Source organism: Podarcis raffonei, chromosome 10, assembly GCF_027172205.1.
Source record: "Podarcis raffonei isolate rPodRaf1 chromosome 10, rPodRaf1.pri, whole genome shotgun sequence".
Lineage (NCBI taxonomy): Eukaryota > Metazoa > Chordata > Lepidosauria > Squamata > Lacertidae > Podarcis > Podarcis raffonei.
The window spans coordinates 22,723,789-22,740,528 of NC_070611.1; the positions used below are offsets into that span (position 1 = coordinate 22,723,789).

The 16,740-nt window shown below is 40.5% G+C and overlaps 2 protein-coding genes across 2 annotated transcripts in view; one reads left to right on the forward strand and one right to left on the reverse strand.

Moving 5' to 3' along the window:
- CTTNBP2 (cortactin binding protein 2) overlaps window positions 1-5,365 on the forward strand; it is a 118,396-nt gene extending 113,031 nt beyond the window's left edge. Inside the window, exon 23 of the mRNA XM_053405901.1 lies at window positions 3,387-5,365. Coding sequence (XP_053261876.1) covers window positions 3,387-3,548 — 162 coding nt within the window. The 3' untranslated portion in view covers window positions 3,549-5,365. The remainder of the gene's footprint in view (window positions 1-3,386) is intronic.
- A 6,032-nt stretch (window positions 5,366-11,397) lies between these two features.
- The window catches only part of CFTR (CF transmembrane conductance regulator), an 86,189-nt gene continuing 80,846 nt past the window's right edge, over window positions 11,398-16,740 (reverse strand). The window contains exons 25-27 of the mRNA XM_053405905.1: window positions 15,913-16,085; window positions 14,759-14,864; window positions 11,398-12,296 (exon numbers count right to left, since the gene is read on the reverse strand). Of these exons, the coding sequence (XP_053261880.1) occupies window positions 12,090-12,296; window positions 14,759-14,864; window positions 15,913-16,085 (486 nt within the window). The 3' untranslated portion in view covers window positions 11,398-12,089. The remainder of the gene's footprint in view (window positions 12,297-14,758; window positions 14,865-15,912; window positions 16,086-16,740) is intronic.

The window sequence follows — 16,740 nt, forward strand, 5'->3', positions numbered from 1 at the left end:
TTCGCAACATGAATAGAACACAACCCGCAGTAGTGTGTCTGCACACGTGCGGGTTGCGATTTGCCGCTTCTGCGCATGTGTGTGATGTCATTTTGCGCGTCTGCGCATGCGCGAGTGGTGAAACCCAGAAGTAACCCTTTCCGGTACTTTTGGGTCGCCGCGGGACGCAACCTGAAAAAACGTATCGTGAAGCAAACATAACATGAGGTATGACTGTATATAGCCCCATGCACCTTGATTAAGTCAGAAAAAGACAACGTTTTTTATTTCTTTCCTATGAAACTCAGTTTGAGGGAGGGGACTCATTTCCAGTGGCAAGTATATTTTGATGAATTCATGAGTGAAAAACAGAATCAAATGAACGCAGTGGTTTGATCAGTTCCATCTTTGTGGTATAGTTGCCAGCAGATGCTGGTTATAAAAAGCAACCCTGTAGCAGGGAACAAACAGGGTGTGTATTGTGTACAGATCAGCCTTCCAACTTACATTTGTTAACTCGTCTTATTATAATATGGTTTGTGGCAAATATATACCGTATTTTTTGCACCATAACACTCACTTTTTTCCTCCTAGAAAGTAAGGGGAAATGTCTCTGCGTGTTATGGAGGGAATTCCTACGGGTGGCATGCCTACGGATTTTCCTCCTCTAAAAACTATGTGCGTGTTATGGTCGGGTGCGTGTTATAGAGCGAAAAATACGGTAACTACTGCAGTAGAGATTTTTACTGATTTAGATACAAGGTAGTATTGAAGTGAAAAAAGAATAGTTGGTCAGAGCATGGTGCTGATAACGCCAAGGCTGCAGGTTTGATCCCTGTATGGGACAACTGAATGTTACGGCATTGCAGGGGGTTGGACTAGATGACCCTTAGGGTCCCTTCCAAATCTACAATTGTATGAAATAGGGTGAGATGTTGTGTCCTGCCTTCCCTTTAGCATTGTTTCCCCCCATTTGGGGGGGGGGGGTGGAAGATAGATTTTACTTTGTCCAGAAGTGTGCATAGAAATCTCTGCAGCATTTAGATGGTTTCAATCTCCTCTGCAGAGGTCATGCATTTATCAGCAGGTTTTATGTTATCCAGATTAGAACCCACCAGGCTTGCAGAAAGCAGGTGTCTGTACCCAGATATGCCTACGGCTCTTTCTTCTTGCTGCTTGGTGTAGCTTCTGGAATCGTAAGATGCGGTGGGGGAAGGGAGGGAAGCAGAAAATAGGAGAAGACAAGACATGCATTTAAAAATAGAAACAGGGATATTGTAGAAATAGAAAAAACGTCCAGATATGGTGGTGGGCATAGAATCTATTTAGTCTTAAAAGGCATGTAGGCAGCTGCATTCTGTAATCACAGGCTCTCTTCTTTTCATCCAAAAATACACACTGCAAATGCCACCAGCCATACCGTTTTGAGGCCCGAGGAAAATAATCTCGTATAAGCCTCTACACAGGAAACTATTTAATATGCAAAACGTTTGCTTTCTCAACAGTTGGACGGTGGAAATTTTCAGGGTTGTTTTCATACATAAAGTGGTAGGAGCTGGTATATATTTTGAGAAGGGAAAGTGGGGGAACAAAGGAGGTGGGTCGAATTTTGTGTACATAGTGATTCATCGTGAAGGAGAAATATTTCATTGTCAATTTTATTTACAAATCAAGCACAATTTCATGCTGTTTCGACACACTTTTGGCTGTGCAGAATTAACACCGGAGCAAATAATTATTCTGACTAGCTAAATAAACTCAAGTAGCACTGTAAAAGTGGTGCCATTTCTGACGCAGGTTGCTGTAACTCAGTGCATAATAGGTAACCCAACTTGTCTCACACCTTAAAGCTTCCGTGTTCCTCCCCGTTTCACATCACAGCAGTGGGGAGGCAGGAGGAGCATTCTGTGGTACATCTCAGGTGCCAAAATGTCTTGGACTGACCCTGTCCTGGAAATGATGTGGTCTCAAACCATTTAGATCAAGACTAGCACTTCGAATTTAGCCCAGGAACAATTTGGTAACAATGCAATCTGGTATTACACATTCTAAATCAGGGGTCAGCAAACTTTTTCAGCAGGGGGCCGGTCCAGTGTCCCTCAGACCTTGTGGGGGGCCGGACTATATTTTGAAAAATAATAATGAACAAATTCCCATGCCCCACAATTAACCCAGAGATGCATTTTAAATTAAAGCACACATTCTACTCATGTAAAAGCATGCTGATTCCCAGAACATCTGTGGGCCGGATTTAGAAGGCGATTGCGCCGGATCCGGCCCCCGGGCCTTAGTTTCCCTACCCATGTTCTAAAATGATAGATGGAGCAGTTGATGTTTCCAAATGGTTTCTTATGCCAGGCCCATGTTGCGCATGTCGCACTAGCCTCATATGGATGTAACCCGGGCATGTTAAACTGAGGAAAGCCCTCCTTTGATGGCTAGATGAAACCTCTGGTTCAGAGCAGGTATGCCGCTGCTATGGAGCAGCAACAGGAGAGGTTTATGGGAAAACAGTATGTTGAACTAAATGGACCAATCAGGAGGGCTCCTCTTAAATTCTGAACATACAGTTGTACCTTGGATCTCGAACGACTTGTGAGTCGAACGTTTTGGGTGCCAAACGCCGCAAACCTGGAAGTGATTGTTCCAGTCTGCGAACGTTCTTTAATAATAATAATAATAATAATTTTTTTATACCCCACCCATCTGGCTGAGTTTCCCCAGCCACTCTGGGCAGCTCCCAATCGAGTGTTAAAAACAATACAGCATTAAATATTAAAAACTTCCCTAAACAGGGCTGCCTTCAGATGTCTTTTAAAGATGTCAAGCTTATTTCCTTGACATCTGATTGGAGGGCATTCCACAGGGCGGGCGCCACTATCAAGAAGGCCCTCTGCCTGGTTCCTTGTAACCTCACTTCTCACAATGAGGGAACTGCCAGAAGGCCCTTGGCACTGGACCTCAGTGTCCGGGCTGAATGATGGGGGTGGAAACCTGAACATCCACCACAGCTCCTTGGTTCCTGAACCGTTTTGGAAGTCGAACGGACTTCCAGAACGGATCCCGTTCGACTTCCAAGGTACGACTGTACTTGTTAGGATGTCAGCCCTATGGAACACACAGGGCCTCACTTCGAAATAAAAATGCCTAGGGTCGCCCCGCACAATAACAGAGGAAGGCCGGTGCTGGAATCCAAAAACATTGCTTGCATACCACAAAGCAGAGCTGCTGTGATAGTCAGCACAGTGCATTCACCCCCTTAATGTATCTGTAATTGCTGGCAGCAGAAGCTTGGTGTAAGCTCAGGGTTCTTGATCCCAGACCATTTTTGCCTCTTTGTTCTTTATTCTTTTTGCTTCAGTCAGGAGTGAAATCACTCATGATATATAATGTTGTTCTGTTGGCAGGATGGGAATTCTGGGATGTGTCCTCTCAGCAGCGGTCCAACTGTGCAATGCAGCAACACAAAGTCAAAAACTGAATCTTTCAAGAGTGGTGTTTCCAGAGTGAAATCTTTTCTTCCTGTGCCCAGAAATAAAGTCAGCCAGTCTTCTCAGAACACTAAATGAAGCAGCAGTAGCAGCAGCAGCAGCAGCAATACAAGGCAAATAGAGGCAGTCAATGACTCGAAAGAAGAAATTTGGAACATGCACACAAAAATACAACTTGAGAAATGCGAATAAATCTACCAGTCTGCCATTCATTTTCCCCCCTTCGGCCTTTGTGTAATCTTAGTTACCTTTGGAGAACAAATTTATTTACGAGTGTAAATAATTTTTAAATATGTTTTCTCGGTTGTATCTATGGGACCACAGTTTAATTTCTGTGTAAATAAGCTGTTTATAATGGAAAAAATATTAGATTATATTAAATTGAACTTTAGAAAGTGAGAGAGCTTCACAGATGATTTTCTAATCTGAAAACGTTTTATTGTTTAATTATATTCAGGGGTATCACTACAAGGAGTGTAAATAATACATGCATACACACACACACACACACACACACACACACACATATATATATATATATATATATGAATGAGAGACTTCATCCAGAGATATCTGTGTACAAAAGAGCTAGTACCACGTGTGATGTCTTGGTGGAGAGATGTGTTCTCCATTGCATTAAGATGCAGGTAGCAAATTCAGAAGGATTGACTGACTATCTGTACAGCAAAGTCAGTGTGGCTTTTGCTGTTTACTCATCACTTGCAATCAGAGACTCTCCTGGAGTTCCACTCTGCTAGTATGCAGTGGGATTCCCATGCAACAGGATCCTATGTGAAAAACTAAGCAGTGGATCTGCTTTTGTTTCCTGTGTATACCGGGATCCTACAGGGGGTTACCTTAAAATGCTATTCTGTGTGTAATATCCCTACTGCCTGTAGAACAGGATCATTGGATATGGATGGTAACCTTTATATATAGTTATATATACTGAAGTTTCCTGTGTTCTATTTCATACATTGGGTTGCACAATTCTGTACAGCACTGGCTTAAAGCTAATAATATACATGTGTTTTCAAGGCAAAAAAGAAAAAAAGTTCACTTTCTGAAAAGTGAATGGAATGTGGCAATAATGGGAAGAATTGGGAATACTCCCCAGTTTCTTTCAGTTATAAACTGCATTAAATATTTCGATTGCCCATATTATTGGGTAGTTTGGTTTATTTCTTGTCTCAAACTCCTTTGTCACTTCTCTTTTGCATTCCCGCTCCTGTATGACTGATGATTTGTGCAGACTTTGTTTTTTCTGTTCAAAACAAGAACTCCAAAGCCATCATAATAAGCAGTCTGTTGTCATTTGTCTCATGCTGCTTTTTATCACTAAAGAAAGAAAGCATTTAATTACGTAAATTATTATTATATATGCCTACGCTATAAAAACTCCTGTCCCCCTCTACTTTTCTCATTTTTGACACATGCTAGAAATTTAGGGCATTTTACATTCAAAGATCATTTTTCTTAAAAGGACAGCACTTGATTAGCACGCAGTAGTCGTCAGGAGAAAAAGCAACAGCAATAAATTGGGCGATGTGACCCATTTGTCTATCCTGTCTAAAATAATGTTTTAACTGCTATTTCCTCCATCGTACATCCTTTTCACTCACAGAAGACTGTACCCTTTCAGTGTTCACACTAGGCATAGTTCCAAGACCCTGTCTTGAGATGACACTTTCAGTAAATGAATCGGTACAGATTACTTAAGAAAAACAGGCTACATAGCCAGCTGGTGAATTGCTAGGCACTTGCTGTGAGAGTGCTATGAAGATGTGCAATCCAACATCTCTGCAAGAGAGTTTGTAAAAGTAAAGTCAGCAGTTACCTTAAATGTTCTCCTGGAATTTCATCTGTCATGCCAATAAAACCCTTTTGTACTGCAATTTCTGCAAATATGTTTGTTTCTGTCTTACACGTGTGTGTGTGTGTGTGTGTGTGTGTGTGTTTGTAGTTTTATGTGTATTATCTGTGTGCATGTGCTGCAAAAACTGGAACCTGGAACTTTGTTTCCTACCTACTACTGCTTCCATGCTTTACATCACATCTTTAAGATAACCAGGACCCGGGTCTTAGCCAACATTCCCAATGGAATTCCCATTCTGTTTCCCACAAACTATACCCATGCTCCCATTGCCTTCCCATAACAGGGCCTCTTATTCTTGGTTTTTTGGTTTCCCCCACTTCTCACTTGTCTTTTAAATTCTGTTACTAAAATCTTGGCACAAGACAAATACAGAATTAGAATAGGGAGAAAACGTGTATGTTTTGTGTTTTTTTTGCAAACATTAGTATTTTGTTCAACTCAACACTGAGGTGAGAATGGGATTCAAAAGTTATTAGCAACTTAACACAGCGTGATCATTAACTGTGTGAATTTTAAGGAATTATTCAGCCACTAACAGTGCAATCTTTTTCTTTCTTTCTTTTTTGCAAGTCTACTTCACAAATCTGCAGTGGAACTAACTCTCAAGTTAGTGTGTATGTAGCATTGCAGCCTTGAAGTTCTTAAATGTTTGTTATTGCTTTTTAAATGTTGAGCATTAAATAATCGAAGATTTCCCAGAAACCAGTCATGGAATCCAGCTCTATGATTTTCTTGGTCAGATATCAGTCCCATTGAATTCAATGGGAGTCCACCCTGATTAAGTGCATACAGGGCTACAGCTCATTCTAAGAGAATGCTCCATACATATGCCCTAAGATGTACTGTAAATATGCAATCTTAACAAATAATTTTGACTGAGCCTAGGGCTTGCCGATCAGAAGGCCGGCAATTCGAATCCCCGTGATAGGGTGAGCTCCCTGCTCCTGCCAACCTAGCAGTTCACAAGCACATCAAAGTGCAAATAGATAAATAGGTACCGCTCTGGCGGGAAGGTAAACGGCATTTCCGTGCGCTGCTCTGGTTTGCTAGAAGCGGCTTAGTCATGCTGGCCACATAACCCGGAAGCTGTATGCCGGCTCCCTCGTCCAGTAAAGTGAGATGAGCGCAGCAACCGCAGAGTCATCCGCGACTGGACTTAATGGTCAGGGGTCTCTTTACCTTTACCTTCCTTCAATGAGGAAAGTAGAAATTTATCTGTGGCTATTTCAAAACACAACTATTTCCTCTCTGGATAGAATATTACATTTTGAAAGAAGTCACATTTTCCTTGAGCATATGAATGAACCGATAATGATATCAAATTACGGACTAGAACAACTGGCTGCAACTTGCGTTTGAGCAGTTCAGTAACAGAGTGGTGCATGATTACAACAGGAAAACAAAGTGTTAAAACGGGGGAAGGTGTAAATACAGCTAAATTTAATTGATACCTAAATTAAATCTAATGAAATGCCAATATTTGTCAAAACTCATTAGTGTCATTCAGCCAAAAGCAAAAGTCTCAACCTTAAGTCCTCATCCCAATAAAAATTCAACATATACAAACTTCATACTCGAGTATATGAGCTGCTTTTGTGTGTGTGCAAGGCTGAATGCTAACCAGCAGTGTTCAAGAGGAGCACGTCAGGGTCCCTTCCAACTCTGCAATTCTATTTGTTTCAGTTATTGGACAGAATAAAGGCAGTTTTCACATGTTCTTATCTTGTCCTCGGCAGTGCTATTGACAGAAGAGCAAGTGCCCATTAAATTCCTGCCGCTTAGCAGTACTCTCCAGCTAAGAATTGCTCCACAGTACTCTATTCATAAGCAACTAAACACGACACTGACACAGTCTCCAATCTACAGTGTAGACTGACCCTATGTGCATTGCCAGGTTTTGAATGCACATTTTAATTCCAATAAGCTCTGGTACCCATGTGGTTTGGTTGTGATATCCAAGGGTTGTTCAAGACAATACATTTAAAGGAACTAACTGAGAGAGCAGAATCTGTAGATGCTTCAAGTCCGGAAACACACTCTTGTAGGGAAACTCCCAAACTTTAGAAATCCAAATATACCTGAGAGCAGCATAATGTAATTATTAGACACTTACTTTCCCTTCCTATTAGTTCTGTGTCCTTATTTTCTAAAACTACATTTTTTGTTTGTTTCAAATATGAGTCACAAGGCAAATTTTCACCAAATGCCTTCATGAGGAGCTTCACGCTTATTAAGTCAGCTGTGTTATTGATTCCTGCCCATCCCCTTTTGGGTGCAATTTGTCTAATCTTACATTTGATTCATTAAAATGCTCCCTGACTTTGCTTTGACTCCCCTGCCTTCTCCCACTTCTAGATTACACAACTTGCTCGGTAGCTAGGGTTGCATGGGAAATGTTTGGAGTAAAAATCAGTTTCTAGGGGAAACTTTGCCAAGTTTTCATTTGGGATTCATCCAACCACAGCTGCACATACCCAACCCAGCTGTTGATGATCCAGTGGTTGTATTTATTTATTGAAGCTATTTATTTTATTTATTGAAATATTTATTATTTACTTATTGAAGCTATTTATTGAAATGAGGGTGCTAATTTCCCCCTCCCTTCTGGGGAAAAAAAACCCTCAGAATTTTGGAGTTACCAAACACCATCAGAATCAATAGCAGCACTTTTTGGTAACTCCATTGCGTCATCAGCCGACTGATCCTGTGAATGTTCTTCCCCCCCCCTTTCAAAATGCGCAAAAATAAAAATAAAAATTCCTGTTTTCTATTCTTGGAAACTTTACAAATAGACATATATCGTTACAATTTATTCCAAGATGTTTAAAGTGACACTATTCATTGCACCAGGTGTTTCAGTCAATGTATGTGGGCAATTTGAGTTGCACAGACTTAATCTGCTTTGTCAAGTGGGAAAGTAGCTTATTTTTAGCAAGGCTACTGAATGAAACTGAATTTTGTGTAGCCTAAAATAACCGGCATCTATATTTGCCTACAAAAAAATTGATCCAATAAAAAGGCACTGCGTTTTTGCAGCTGTGTAGATTCTGCGTTTCTCCCTCTGGAGGCAACACAGCACAAGAAAAGTGTATCTGTTCTGCAGCACCATCTAGTGACAAGAAAGCAAAAAAGTTATAAGCAGACACTTTCTGAAGAACATTTCTTCAGAATACACAAGGATTCAGAGTTGTTGATATATTGGATATTTGTGTGCCGAACAGGATCAATTCTGTTTGCTTCAATGGTCCAACAACAGAATATGCATTCGGCTTGTTCACCCAAACATCCCTGGATATAATTTGTGTTATCATATGCCAGAGAGACAGTACACAACATATTTGTTTTATTGACATATTGCACACAATAGCATCATGAAACTTGCTTGCAATTAAATTCACTTTCTATTTATTTTTTCCAGACCTTAGTACCTTTTTGTATTACCTGATGGCAACCTGAATGGCAGGTGTTGTAGCTTGTTACATACAAAGTGTGGGTTCAGTTTTCTAGTTCTACAAATACATACAATGGCAACAATCCAGCAAATGCTAATCACAGCTATGGACTGCTTTGCACACAGGCCCCTGTGTATATAATGTAACCACACTTGAGTTGGGCAAGTGAGTCACATGTACCTGTGTCCACACACCCACAAATGCATAGCACACAGAATGTAAAGTGTGATATGAGTCCAATGTCCTGTTTCCAACACTGGGCTTTGTGAAGTCCATAAGCAAGACATAAGCAAGACCCTCTTCAACTATTGATCGTCCACTGGCATTCAATAGCAGACTGGCAATGGACCTAGAGGTTCCATATAGTGATAATGACTAATATAATTCCATAGCCTCCTCCGTGAATTTGTCCCATCCCCTTAGAAAGCCACCATGCCTTGCATCAGTGAGCTCCACAGATTAAGTGCATTACATAAAGAAGTATAGTGGTACCTCGGGTTGCATACGCTTCAGGTTACAGACTCCGCTAACCCAGAAATAGTAACTCGGGTTAAGAACTTTGCTTCGGGATGAGAACAGAAATTGTGCTCCGGCGGCACAGCAGCAGTGGGAGGCCCCATTAACTAAAGTGGTGCTTCAGGTTAAGAACAGTTTCAGGTTAAGAACAGACCTCCGGAACGAATTAAGTACTTAACCCGAGGTACCACTGTACTTCCTTTAGTCTAACAGTTCACAGCACACTTGCATCTATGTTGCGCTTTCAGTGTAGGGGGACACACCTAGTTCACACATACAGGCCTGACGTGCAGATTTGCTCTTAAGTACTACTGAAATAAATGGAACCAAAATGGATAATGCATTGCCTTCCATAGGGCTTCCATACAACTGAAGCCGTGCATGGAGATAATTTCTGTACGGTTGGCAGTGTAAAATAGCACCATCGTTCCCTGGCACACATGCATTTTTTTTTAGTACATCTTCAATCTGGATTCAAGCTATACCTGGGAAATTGATTCCTGCTCCTATAAGAAAGATGTATGTACAGCAATTGGAAACGCCCATTGACCAGTGTCAACGTCAAGAGAAGATACAACAAAATAGTAGTGCAAAACTATCCCCCTGCCTAAGCCCTGCCATGTAAGGATCATGTTACTAATTCTTAAAAACTATTTTAATTAAACAGAACACGTTAGCCTTCTTTAGCAACGCAGTTCAAATCTCCTTGGTTTTGAAACAAGCAGGGTTTTCACCCTACAACAGGGGCAATGCCAGCATCTTCCAGGGTCTGCCTGCTTCTTCCAGGACTCGCTGAGAGTAGCTTATCCAGGGTCCTTCAAGACCTGGAACTAGGTCTGATCTGCTATGAAACAAAAGCTCCACATCTCCTACATTACATATGTTCCACCTACTGCAACAGGACTGGATCTAAACCGACCGTAGGAGGAAAAAGCTCTGACAAGGTTAGAGCCTCACATTCTCTTCAATACAATGTTCACATTGTATATCAAAATTAAGACAACAACAAGAAAGCAAAGCAGCAGTTGATACATTTGTGGGGATACTGCCCATACTCCAGTTTTTTTTCTAAAATACATAGTAAATTCGAGCTAAAAAATATTTTTGTTGTTGTTCAAATATATAACAATTATTTGTATACAAATATAGTCTTCATGATATGCGATTCCTCTTAAAATACAGGATTTTCTTAATAAGCGAATCTCTCCCATCTCTGAATAAAGATATTAAATAAATATTCCAAGGAAGGTCCCGTCAACTGCAAAATGGAACTGTATAAAAGAAGATCATCACAAAAGTCAATTCCTCTTTCATCCATGCAGATGAACTGCTATTTTCATTTTTAAAAATACTAGTTGAAAAAATGTCCACTCCCCCCCCATCAACCTCAATAAGATTGCTAGAATAAGTTTGGAAGATTTCATTTGAAGTGTAAAAACTCCCATTGTCATCTTTACCTAAACATTTTGTGTCCTAACCAGCTGTGTTCATCATGATCTGCATATTCTGAACTCTGGCTTTCCCCTTTTCTCACTCACCGAAATGCAACAATTCTCTAGAATATTGCTTTTCCTTGACTTTTTATTTCAGAAAGTGCTCAGCATAAGGACAGACCGTTGTTTACACTTGAACCTACAGTTCGTGTGCTTAGCTTCCGCTGACTTTAGATCTAAGGGAGTCAACTGCTATTGCATATAGTGAGTCTAATATAAATGAGATTCTTTTTTCCTTTTAAAAAATGCATAATCCCCTCACCTACTTACATGCAATGTCAGGTTCATAAATGCTTGCAAATGTACTGAAATCTACTTGGTCTAAAGGTGTCTACATTCGTCTAGGGCAATATTATAATTCTACTTAATGCAACTGACAAAATGCCCACTGATTTTCACTAGAGTGGCTTGATTCAAATAAATACAACTTAAGTAACTGATTTTGATTCAACTTTCTAATTCATGTATGTTCTGAACAAGCATGGATTTTATAAAAAGTAATTTGTTTGCAACTGAATAGAACTTCTGTACCGTGTAAAAGAATGAACCCAAACGTCTGGCCATGTTTCCATGTCTTTTCCACTACTGTGAAATTATTCCTGTTTGGTGCTCTCATTCTCCCACAAATATAGCAGTTTTGCACACCAACTATCACTGACTTGAAAAGCCCAGCACTTTCAAGAACAAAAGCATGGTAATTGCTGTGTTCTCCATGACACAGAAAATAAATGTCTCTGCTGTTTAGTTGACAGCCTAAATATTTATAATTTGTGTAATAATAAATATAATTCATGACCTGCATTTGTAACTCTTGACCTCAAACCACCCCAAAATGCATTTTTTAAAACGCTGGATTGTTGTTGTTTTTTACAGAGAAAAGCAGGCTTTTCACTGTGTTTTGTAGTGAGCTATGGATTCAGTTTGAAAAGACGAGTGTAGACTTTGATGTGCTTGTTATGACATTCACATTATTTTTAAAGAGGCAGCTAATACAACTGAAATGTTTGGAAATTTTGATTATCCATCTTGATAAAAGATCTTCCTATGTGCACAAGAAGCAGAAGAGATGGGGGCAGCTTCGGGGGGCGGGGATACTGCCTAATGCACCAATCCTTCATAACCAAACTGGCCCTTGGAATGAAGTTTTTTTGCACAGATATATACATATTCGTGTGCTTGCTTTTGCACTTCTTTTAGTGGCAATTTTCAACAATGCCCTGTTCTGACATTTTCCCAGAATGCTTCCTGTTAAATTGTAACGAGACAGCACCTCGATAAATTTTCACAATCGGGTTTCTTGTACTTCTTCTTCGGTTTCTTCTTGCAAGGCAGTAATTTTAGGCCTGGACATCCGTTTGCTTGAGTTCCTGGGATGCACCGGGAAGAGTCTGACACGATCTGAATGGCTGATGGCTTGACGGAAAGAATTCTTTTCGCTGAGCAGCTTCTGGATGGATTCGTATTGCGTGACTTTGTTCTCTTCTATCACCTAGTTAAGAAGAGGTTGGGTACAATACAGTTATAAAAGAGCAATGCTTGGCTTGTGAATGGTTATTTTTAAGCCAATAACATAATTACAGGAGTGAATTATGGTTAGTAATTGAAATAGCTACTCCATTTACATTCCACCCTTTCTGTTCCCAGGAAATCTTGCATTTAGACATTGCCCAGAGCCAAATCATCTTAAATTCAGATATAGGGCAGATCTACACTCATGGTTTTTAACGCTAAAAGGGAATGGTTCTGATAACCATATTGCCATATGTTCTTTTTTTCCAACGTGCGTCATTAAAATGTGACACCAGAGGGTGGTGCAGAGCAACCCCCTTCTAGACACAAGGTAGACCTTGTGGAAAGGAAGTGATAGAGAAACCAAATGGGACTTTTCCCTGTTGTGATGTTTAAGAATGATATTTTTAATAGGTGAGAGTAGATACAGCCATAGTCAGGGGTTGTTTTTTTCAGGGAGACCTCCTAGGAACTTAGTTCCGGCACTTCTCAACTGGGCGCCATTGCCATTCTAAGAAAATGAAGAAGGTGTTCATGGTGAGTTGCGCCACCCCTTTTTCTAGAAAAATAGCACTGGTACAGTTACTTCAGGATATTTCCATGGGCCCAACACAGTGGGCAGCATTCCACTAACTTGTTCTGTCAGCACAATAACTTTTGTATGCACTGTGGTAGGAAGGCGCTGCTGGCCATTATACCTCGCTGGCTGCCCATATATATGTGCAGCCAATGCCTTTTCAGCCAATTTGAATCGCAGCAGCTAGCAGGAACTTGAGCCAGCTACCCAGGCGGCCAAGGGGAATTCCCTCAATGACCACTTGGCCATGTGCGTCCTGTTTTCACTGCCTGGGGATGGTGACTGAGAGCAAGGATCTGCAACAACTGCCCACCCAGTGGAAGGGGTAAGTGTCCATTGTATGCACAATAAAACCTCGTCCTTCTCTCCCCTCTCCCACCCCCAACCTTAATCTGTTCCAGGAGTTTCCACAGCCCTCCAGAGCACATTTGGGATGGGCACAGAGCACATGTGGGGAGGGAGAATTCCACTGCACAAGCAATGCGTTGGATAACACCCAGTATTTATATTGTTCCGCTCTGTTCATTAACAGATCCATTGCATGATATAAGGCATTCCATTTATTTGTATTTCACTAGGTAGACTGCCTTGTGCAGCTGCTCAGAGAAGAAATTAGAATATGAAAAGAGTAATTTTTGCACCCTTCCTTCCTTCCTCCCCCAAAAAGTTCACGTCTGTGTGCGCAAGAAATGAGGGGCAATAATGGGGGGAAAGCACTGGAACTTGGAAAACGTTTACCATTTAAAAAATGTGTCTGCCTGGGAAGCTATTCTATCTACCTAGTGTGCATGAGTAAGAGAGAAAATGCAGCTGTGAAAAATGTTGCATGAAACAGTTTGTGCTGTTGTTGACTTATGTGTTCTCGCTATCAGAACTGAGAAGTGAAACTGTAAATCATGTATTAGACAGTTGTGTCCAGGACAGTTAGTACTTTGATACAGAACTTGGCATTTCCTTCTTCATATCTCCCTTTTATAGAAGTGAAAGAATTTGGAAGATGAGCAGTATCAAGCCAGCTACTATTGGCATTCGAAGTGATGATCAGTTTCCTTCTGAGACTCCAGAAACACAGTTCCTAACATAACTTGCTAGGTTCTTGAAAAATTCTCCTCTGCTTTATAAGAAAGGAGAAAATACCTTAGCATAGCATACTTTGCTCTCCAACTATTGTCTATATTTATTTAATGCTTTTATAGTTCACCTCCTGCCACAAGGTGACCTAAGCAGTTTACATAGAGCAATCAAAACAATATAAATGAAAATCCCAAAATACAGTTTAAACCAGGCAATAAAACAATTATGAGCAACAAAACTAGTAACAGCAACTCAAGTGTCAATAAGCATCTTGTTTGAAATACTCTAACTATTTGCCCTTTGGCATGATTGTATTGATTATTTGGGGGTGGAGGGGAATACCTACAGTACATTGTCCATCTCCATAAGTAAGTCTTATGGGATAGCACAGAATGCAAACATTGTGCTATCAAAGAATTCTTCTGAAAAATGTGTATTTCTGGATTAAGCTCAAAAACTAGACTTCTGGCTCCAAAGGTGCACCATATTTTAGGAAGTGTGACTAGCAGTGTTGTAAACAGCCATTTCATGCAAAAAAAAAAATTAATTGAGCACATATAATTTACACCTGTTAGAACATCATGTTGGTTGGGATATAAAGTTCACACATGTCCATGGTGTCTTTGGACCAGAGCATACAAACACAGCTTGTGATATTGCAGGGCCTGCTATTCAAATGAAAGAAGTCCAGAACAACCCCCACTGGACATGCTCCAAGCCCTTACTCATGCCTAAAAGCAGCTATTTGGATCTACCTTGGACATAGCGCCTAATTCTTGACAGGCACTCACCAAATATCGCTGGCATTCCATTAGTGCTTCTAGCCTGTGTTCTGAGAGTATTACTGTACAGTTTGCAAAAGCCTGCTTGAGAGTCTTTTTAATGACTTGGAAAGTCCTGAAAGGTAAACGAGTTTTAATATGCAGAAGAATGAAATATAAACTTTTGGTTACATGCAGTTGACACTTTTACAGTATTCGCTAGGCTTTTTACAGCGTTGCAATAGGGAAATTTCAGTTCAGATGAAATGTCACTGTAGCAGTAGTTGCTACAGTGACTGCTCCTGCAATGCGACTACTGAAGTAGTTGCTCAGTATTTTGTTCTGAAGTAACTGTTTTCATTCGCTTCTTGCCTTGACCAGACAGGGTAGGAGAAAGGTCAAATATCTGCTGTAGGAAACCATAAAGGGGTATGATGACATTGCAGAGTTAAACCACCTTGATAGTGATTTCCTCTCCCAAGGCAACCCTAAGAATGACCAGGATGGTGAGGGGTTCCTATAAGGAATGGTTAAAAGAGGTAGGGCTGTTTATTCTGGAGAAGAGACACGATTGCTGCCTTCAGAGAACTGCAACACTTTCCTCGCTGCAAGAAGTGAAATGACAGGGAACCAGGCAGAGGGCCTTCTCGGTAGTGGCATCTGCCCTGTGGAACGCCCTCCCATCAGATGTCAAGGAGATAAATAACCATACAACTTGTAGAAGACATCTGAAGGCAGCCCTGTATAGGGAAATTGTTTAAATGTTTGATGTGCTATTATGCTTTCATATTTGTTGGAAGCTTCCAGAGTGGCTGGGAGAAGCCAGTCAGATGAGTGGGCTACAAATAAAATAAAATAACAACAACACAACAACAACAACATAAACATAAAAAATGGGAGTGGAGCTTTCTCTGTTGGTCTAAAGGGAGGGACTAGAACCAATGGGTGAAAATGCCTGGGAAACAGTTTTCAGCTAAATGTTAGGAGAATCTACCCAATGGAACAGGCCATTTAAAAGTGGAATAGACTGCCTCAAAAGGTGACAAGTTCACTTTCACTGGAAGTATTTCAGCAGAAGTCAGATGGCAAACGTAAAACAAGGAGAATTATTATTATTAACATGATAATGTTTTATTCTATTCCAGTATGAAAACAACTGGACAAAATATTTGTCTCGTACTTACTTAGGATCAAGATGAGCACTTGGTTCATCCAGCAGAAGAATTTTTGCTTTGCTGAGAATTGATCTGGCAAGACACATTAATTGTTTATGTCCATGGCTGAGGACACAGCCACCGTCCAAAAGGACAAAATCAAGCTTGCCTGGAAATTGCTCTATTACAGATTTCAGTCCAACCTGAAGGAGATAAGAATAGGGTTGGGAGGCGGCGGGAGATAAGCATTCTGTTTCACACAAATTGGTTTTCTTTCTTGCAAAAGTTATGACTATTTGGCCTTAATCCACAGCGCTAGGCATCTAGACCCACATGATGAAGGGTGCAGACAATTTCATTCTCAAATGAATGCTGTGTCACACAATAAGATGATTTTGGAAATGGACTTTGAAAAGTTTGATGTGTTAGCCAGGTTGCCTGGCTTAGGGACATCTCCTAAACAATGACTTCTAGGTTACAAATGCTACAGATTATAGCCACAGAAACAGAACACAGAGATGCCATCTCAGGAATGCTCAGAAAACAAAGGAGTGCCCTGCACTCCTCCCTTTGATAGTTTAATAGGTTCAGTTCAGAATAAACAGTAATATATACTTAAGGCCTAGAGATCCATCAGAAACGGTGAGCTTATGTTGAAATCTATTTAATCTGTGAGTAATAGTAATGATATATACACCATCACATAATTTATATCATCACAACGATTGTTCCTTCTTAATAGGAAACATTGACTATAATTTGGAACCTGCTTTAACAGTCAAGGTAGGCATGGCACAGCACTGGATTCAGCCAATTAACCACACTTACACTAGATAAAACCTCTAAATGTATGTGTCA